The sequence below is a fragment of the Theobroma cacao genome, chromosome 3 (genome assembly GCF_000208745.1).
Source record: "Theobroma cacao cultivar B97-61/B2 chromosome 3, Criollo_cocoa_genome_V2, whole genome shotgun sequence".
Taxonomy (NCBI): domain Eukaryota; kingdom Viridiplantae; phylum Streptophyta; class Magnoliopsida; order Malvales; family Malvaceae; genus Theobroma; species Theobroma cacao.
The window spans coordinates 10,897,198-10,904,464 of record NC_030852.1 but is presented as its reverse complement, the minus strand read 5'-3'; the positions used below and the strand labels follow the sequence as shown (position 1 = coordinate 10,904,464).

The 7,267-nt window shown below is 33.1% G+C and overlaps 1 protein-coding gene across 1 annotated transcript; it reads right to left on the bottom strand.

Annotated features, from left to right (window-relative positions):
* LOC18589540 (protein indeterminate-domain 16) lies at window positions 313-3,302 on the bottom strand. The gene is made up of 3 exons (XM_007014564.2): window positions 2,788-3,302; window positions 2,264-2,663; window positions 313-1,332 (listed from the first exon to the last, which is right to left on the bottom strand). The coding sequence occupies exons 1-3, from the start codon at window positions 2,894-2,896 to the stop codon at window positions 525-527; spliced, it is 1,317 nt and encodes a 438-aa protein (XP_007014626.2). The 5' UTR covers window positions 2,897-3,302; the 3' UTR covers window positions 313-524.

The following is a 7,267-nucleotide window of genomic DNA, read 5'->3' as shown; positions in this document are numbered from 1 at the left end:
TATGAAAGTTTAGGTTATAAATTATACATTGTTCAGTACTATTCTTTATTGCGGAAGGGGAAGGCCACCTCCATTTCTGACTTCTTCAGGCTACAAAGATCTCCAAATAGTCCAAGAAGAAAATCCAACATAACCAAAAGCTGAGGCAAAGATAACTCATTTTCTGCAGTGTCTCTGGCCTTATTCAATGTAATAGTTCAGAGTAGGAAAACCTAATGAGGGACAGTTATTCTCGTAATTAAATAACATGATAAAGAATTCGGAAAATCGCACGATCGTCAATATTAATTGATCAACTTTTTTACCCTGTGATACTTTACCAACAAAACCCATCACTATAGCTTCCATTAACCAAATTAATGAACAAATTACATCACACAAATTGCAGAATACAACACTCCACTAATCAACTTGAGATTATCAAAACAACCATTTTTGGTATATCAGTAGATATAAGAAAGAAAAAAACGTGGAAAATGGAAGAAAAAGAAAATTTGACATACAGATGAGATGTAGAGATTGGTTTATGTGTTAGTAGCCTTTGCAAGATTTGTTCGAATATAATCGTTTTCAGCTTCACCTTCTGTTATAGCTGATGAAATGTAACTCCCAACTAGGGAGTTCTCTTCGGGGGGTGTTCTTGCTTGAAATTGCTGCTTGCAAGCATGGCAAGTTATTTGAAGAATGGTCGAGTTGATTTGCTTTATTGCATAATCTTTTAAAGCTTGAGCCTTGTCTAGTTCAGCTTGTGCTTGTTGCCTGATTCTCTTTGCGTTGGCAAGCTCTTGCTCAGCTAATTCAATCTGCCTTTTTGCTTGCTGTCTTTTCTCTTCAGCAAAAGCTTTCTCCGCCATCGCCAACCTTAACTGCTCACGTGCTTTTTCTTTTAGCCTCGATGCAACAAATGTCGGTTTCTCACTCTCCTGATGAGGAGATTTCTTGCTTGCGTCCTTGTTTGTACAAGTAACAGTTGATTCAATTTTCTCTCCAATATCAGATGAGCCAATCGAGAGCTGTAACTGGGTTGAATGCTTATCATCTGTTTTAGGGGAAACGGAGAGCTCAGTGGGATTTGATGTGGTTAAGAGTTGAAGCTCCAAATTGTGGTAGTGCGCATTTTTAGGGGAATTATCTTTTGTAGGGCTCAAGAACATGGTATCTGTTGTCTTTGCCAACACCAAACTAGGCCAAGGAGCTGTACTGAAATTGGTATCACTGGAGGGACTGGGGCTTGAAGCTGTTCGCGACAAACAAGCCGGCTGCAGTGCTTGTGATTCTGGTCGGATATGCCCCATGTGGCAAGCATCTTGATGTTCAATGAAACTCTCAACTCTACAAAGATAAAGGGGAAAAGAAATAATAAAATCAGTGAGATATATTCTATAATATAGTATTAGACTTTACTAGTAATTAATTAAAATTAAGTTAAAACAGCTGTTATCATCCTATGTAGCCAAAAGTGGCACAAGAGGAAATATTCAAAAGGCTTTGATCTAGTAGGTGTCTTTATTGATGAAGATGGACAGTAGAAACAAGGGAAGAGATCAACCCATCAAGGTATTTAATATACACATATATAGAGAAAAGAACACTGAAATCTATAAATTAATTGTTTTGAAGTAGGATTGATTGCGATAGAAATGGTAGAAGGAGAATTTATCGATTTTCTTTTTAAAAAAAGAAAGAACAATACCATGTTAAGCTAAACTGAAAGCTAATCATTCGAGGCATAGTCACATGAAATAAAATATGTTCGTTTGTCACAAATGAAATGAGCACAAGTGTTTTGGGTCCTGAGCTGCCGATAGGATTTGAAACTAGCAGCAACACGACCAACGGAAACTGATCTTCGGGAAATGTGTTCAACTGCCTATAAACAGCTGTTAAATACTGGATTAAGGTTCCATCAGTCAAAAGCAAACTAGTATAATATTCTATTTTCTTTCTTTCCTTCGTTTCGGTTTTTGTTTTTCTTTTTCAAGTCAAAACTCAAGTCCGGAAAAGGGAGGGGCGTGAGAGAGAATTCAATATGTAATCATGGTTTCGAAGTGGTAAAATCTTTTTGTTCCAAAATACCAAAAGATGGGGAAAAAAAGCTTAAAACCCAACAGCAACAGCCCGGGAAAATTTTAGTATAGATCTAAAACACTGTTGGTTGCTTTTTGAGGACAAAAAAGATAAAAGGAAGAGGTAGAAGAAGAAAAGAATTGAATATATTAAGGTATGTGTCTATCTGAAAGGAAAGAAGAAATCGGTAATTAACCTTGAAAACACTCTGCCGCAGTCGCAAGAATGGCCTCTAGTGCCACAGGTTTTAAGATGGGCCTTATAATCAGATTGAACTGCATAGCCCTTGGAACACTTTTCGCAGACCCATTGCTTGTGGTTGCTGTGTTTTCTCCTGAAGTGCTTCTTGATCCCAACCAAATCGCCTAGAGCATGGCAGGGGTCATGGTGTAGGCAGCTAGGCTCCGGGCAAACGAACACGCGCTTTCTCACCACTGGAGTTTCTCGCTTGAGTAGCTTCCATGGAACCTTGTGTCGCCGCCTGTGCATCTGTAGGTTTTGGTCTCTCTGGAATCCTTGGTTGCAGATCTCACAAACGTAACGATCCGATTCTAGTAGTGTTTTAGGTGAAAGAGAAACCACTTCTGCATCTGGATCTACATCAGCCAAATATTCAAATTAGAACGGAAAACCAATCATGAAAAAGAAAAAAGAAAAGCAAATTTGTTTCTTTTGGATAATTGGATAATTCTTATTGCGTATGCTGCATACGATACGCACCTGGCGTTCCTGCTGGTCTTCTTTTCCTCTTGTTGTTATTATTACCAATTTCTATGCAGGAAAATGGCTCAGAAGAAGGAACCGAGGAACAGGAGTTATTGGTCAACATGGGTTTATTCCAGCTAAACTTCTCTCTGGGGCGATTAACTTGTTTAATATAAGCCAAAGAGGCAAAGCAAAGCAATATTTTCTTTTGCCAACTGCTGCTGATCTTGGCTTTTTCTTCTCACTCTGTAAAGCTGAAGTCTATATTTAAAAAGAAAATAAAAAAGGGGAAAGGAAAAGCTCTTAGGGATGGAGATTGGGGGGGAGAGAGAGAAAAGATATAGTTAGAGGTAGAAAGAGTAGAACATGAGAGGAAGGAAGAAAAGCCCTTTTTCTTTCTTTCGGTTTGATGATCAGCTTTCTTTTAGGCTTTAAACTTTCAGCTTTTGTATCAGCTTTCTCTCTTTCTCTCTTCCAACCCTCATCTTCATCAGGTATTGTGTGTAGAGTGTCCTTAATAAAAACTTGTTCAAAAGGAGGTAGAGAGAGATAGCCAATCACAACGCTTGAAACTTGATCCCCACAAGCAGAGGGAGATGGGCCAAAATTGAGAAACATCCCCACAAAGCAACAAACCTCTCATAATTCATCTGACACAGTAAAATTTTTCCATGCACAACTACATACATCTACAGTACAGGCCACCCCCTCTGCAAGTACACGCAAGCCCTCTATTTTTCTAACACTATTCCAAATACCGTCTTTTTCTTTTTCTGTTTCTTTTTTTCCGTGAACCGCATTTCATGTATAAGTATTAATTCTGAATTACTCCTTTTCACTTCAAATCAAATATCCACGTTTGATTTGATAAGAAAAAACGTTTTAATATATAAATAATTATCTTATAACATTGATAAACATAGTTCTGACTAACAAAAAGTAAATGTACTCGTGAATGTTTACTTTTGTTTACTTTGTAATAATACTTATATATAAATAAAAATATTTTTAAAATGTAAAGTTTAGAGTATAAATAATTCACCGTTTGTAATTAATCTATAATTATTCAATCCTGTTAGGATTAATAAAATATTTTTAGTGAAAGTAATGCAATGCAATTACAATTTTTATTAAAAAATTAGATAAATCTTATTAATATCATAAAAAATATTTAAAATGATAAATTACAAATAAGATTTGATTTTATCTCATTTAGCAATTGTGTTTACTTCCTAATATGAATTTCAATCATTACTTGAGATTATTACGTACAGATGTAAATATTATTTATATAATAATTAAAAAATTATTTAAAATGATAAATGCCAATTTAAAATATAATTAGTAAGAATATTTATTTTCATCTATCAATAAATTTTTCAATATGTGTAGCTTTATATATATATATATATAACATAAAATTAAAGACATCCGTACTATTATTGCATATGCAAAACTTTTGTTGATTGCGTTATTAAGTTTTGTTTTTTCTTAGCGAATATATATTTGTTACTAAATTTAATATAAATATAAAAGGAAATGGTACTTGTCTAAGAATCTATATGTTTTCATAGCAAATTACTTGAAATAAATACTCACCGAAAAACTTGGAATCCATGATATTGGATTAGATATAAATAGCAAAATAAGATATATGTATTTAATGCTTTTTAAGTTTTATACACGTGTGTGTGTACACAAGAGCAAGTGAATATATATATATATTCTCTTTGAATGTCCAAACTGCCCTTCATTTATAATTAATAAAATCTGGAACAAGCTTTTGTAAAGTTGATAATTTGACATTGAAGATGTGAAGTCACCGTCAAGGGTAAAACGGTCAACGGAGTGGTAATTCTCTGTGCAAGATGCTCTGCTTTTGTTTAATTCATGAGTGCATTAGATTAGGACTGAGTTTAAACTGGCATGATTGTCTTTTTAGTAGGTCAAGCTGGCGATGTGCTGGGATACATTGGGCCCAAAGATTTTTTACTAGGACCAGAATCATCTCTCTCCAATTCCTTCAACTATTAATCTATATATAGCTCTAGAAAATGCTCAACATCATTTAGTTTCGAAAAACAATGATTGGATTGGGAGCATATATATGCATCCCCAGGAAGGGCAAAGGAAATTTACCAATTAAAATGCGCCAGTTCCCATTGATTTTGGTTGGCTCTGCTTGTAATTGGATGGATAAATTTGGTTTGCCTCCTTGTCATATGATTTAATGCATCAATAATAATATGCCAGCAACAGTTTTTGTCCACCAAATTTCCACACTAGTTTTAAATAACTCTATTATTAATTAGTGAACTCTTTATATTTTGCTTTTTTACATTCGGAAATCATTAAGCAAAATCTAAGTATTTTTTCATGTTACTAATGATTGTTTGTAATAATGAATCATTTAAATTATAGCTATCCTTATTTGATAGCAACATGTAACCATTATAAAATGATTAATATAACTGATGTTAACTAACGAGGACGATTCAGCAACTTTGATATTATTTTTTTAAGTACATATATATATATATATAAGGAGGAAATAGAAAGAAGTCTACTTAAATCTTGTCGAAAATCCACTCTCTTTGCCTTTCCATAATGCTTGATTCTTTATTAAGGCTCTGTTTGTTCCATACAAATGGATTAATAGAAAAGATATTTCTTAAATAATTTTGATATTTATTATTGTTTGGATAACTTTTTCGAAAGTATTCTTAATTGTTTGTTGTCTGTCTTGATTAACCCGAAAATTGTTTAACGTTTTTGTAAAATAAAAGATGATATTCAAATTTTTAAATTCATTTTCGCTCGACTATTAAATGGTGTTTCTTTAATATTTTTCACTTTTAGTTAATTGAACACCAAAAACTGTATAAATTAATTTTAAAACTTCAATTTCTATAAAATAAATAAATATATATATCCTAAAAGATTAGTGCATTTAAGTTAGGAAAATGTTATGTGTCCGACAATATAATTGTATGACACTGAGCAAAAAAATAAATATTTATTAATTGTTAATTATTATCTCTCATATTATTTATGAATAAGTAGAGAGTTGAAAATCAGACAAAATAGTATTACTCTTTCGATACGTAATGATGTTAAAATTAATATTGAACTCCTAAAAAGAATTATCTTTACTCTTGTAGGCTAAAAACTAGATCAACAAGCTAATTGCGCATAAAGTTGTTGGTTGCGATTGCAGGTGTTGATGGTTGATTAGCTTACATGCATGCTATATATAATATATATAGCATTACATGGAGCGTGAACAGCATCATTGGGTGACACGTAGCTTTATACACGGAATATACCAGATCCTAGGAGCCACTACACTCTCCGAATTTTCACTCCTCGGCTGCCCCAACTGCAATATTCCTCTACACCCGAAACCACACATCATGCTTTTCCACATTAACGATAACCGTTCATTAACACAGCCGTGGTCGATTTCGTCCTTTGAGTTTTCTATTAATGTTTTTTTTTTTTTTTGATAGGGCAAATGATGGGTGTGTGAAGGAGAGGATCATGTCTCTCAAGTGACAAAAGAATCTAACAAAAGAGCAAACTCCGACACCAGAAATGTGGCCTCCTGTTTGGTGGCTGCTGCTCTGCAAAAGAACTGGGACCCAATTCCCCTCAAAACCTACCATAAGTTTTCCACCCCAACCACATACTTTTTTTTATGTTTTATATACATTTGTGTTAATTGAATCCAAAACTAGCAAGTCCCCAATTTAGAAAAACCAGAAGACCCAAAGAATCTTAAATGAATATGGTTATTAAAACTTAAAATTTTAAAGCTATGCCAATAAATTGAGATTATTATTCATATATTAATGATCAAATTTTTACCCTTAAATCTCCATTCCCTATCAATGTAAGAAATTAATTTTCATAAAACTAAAGTTTTAATATTGTATAAATTTAATCTTAAGAATAAATAAAGTGAAGATCTATTTCAGATTATATTGTTGAAACTTTAGTTTATACAAGAAAAATAATTGGAATTTAAATTCTAATACTTAAAATGTATATATATAAGTGTGAATGTGTGTCTGAGAGAAAAAAAAAATCAAGATGGTATTTGCCTATGTCACTAATAGGTTTAGAAATAGTCTGGTCAAAAATGAAAAAAAAAAAATCTAAAGGTATGTCTTTAATAATATTTTATATGAGTATTGTATTATTTAATTCTAGATAAAAGATTACTAGTAGATTTGGGATCGCCAACGCTTGGGCAAGATGATTGCAAAGGACATTCACCTGCGATGCGGCATGTGTTTAAGAATCTAACTCCCATCATCCCCTTATTCCTTTAAATAATAAATTAACAATACCACCAAGTTCAGCAGCTTTGCTTTTCTCATTGTCATTATTATTCTATTCACTTCATCAACAAAACCTGCAGACAGGATCAGAAGAAGCTTATATTAGTGAAGGAAAAAATGTTACGTGCATTATATATTGTCAATTACTCAAG

Excerpts from the sequence above, each read along its gene's own strand:
- LOC18589540 (XM_007014564.2), bottom strand. The coding sequence starts at position 2,896 with ATGTTGACCAATAACTCCTGTTCCTCGGTTCCTTCTTCTGAGCCATTT. Across the intron at positions 2,664-2,787 it reads AAGACCAGCAGGAACGCCAG|ATCCAGATGCAGAAGTGGTT; the intron begins GTGCGTATCGTA and ends TGGCTGATGTAG. Across the intron at positions 1,333-2,263 it reads TGCGGCAGAGTGTTTTCAAG|AGTTGAGAGTTTCATTGAAC; the intron begins GTTAATTACCGA and ends TTATCTTTGTAG.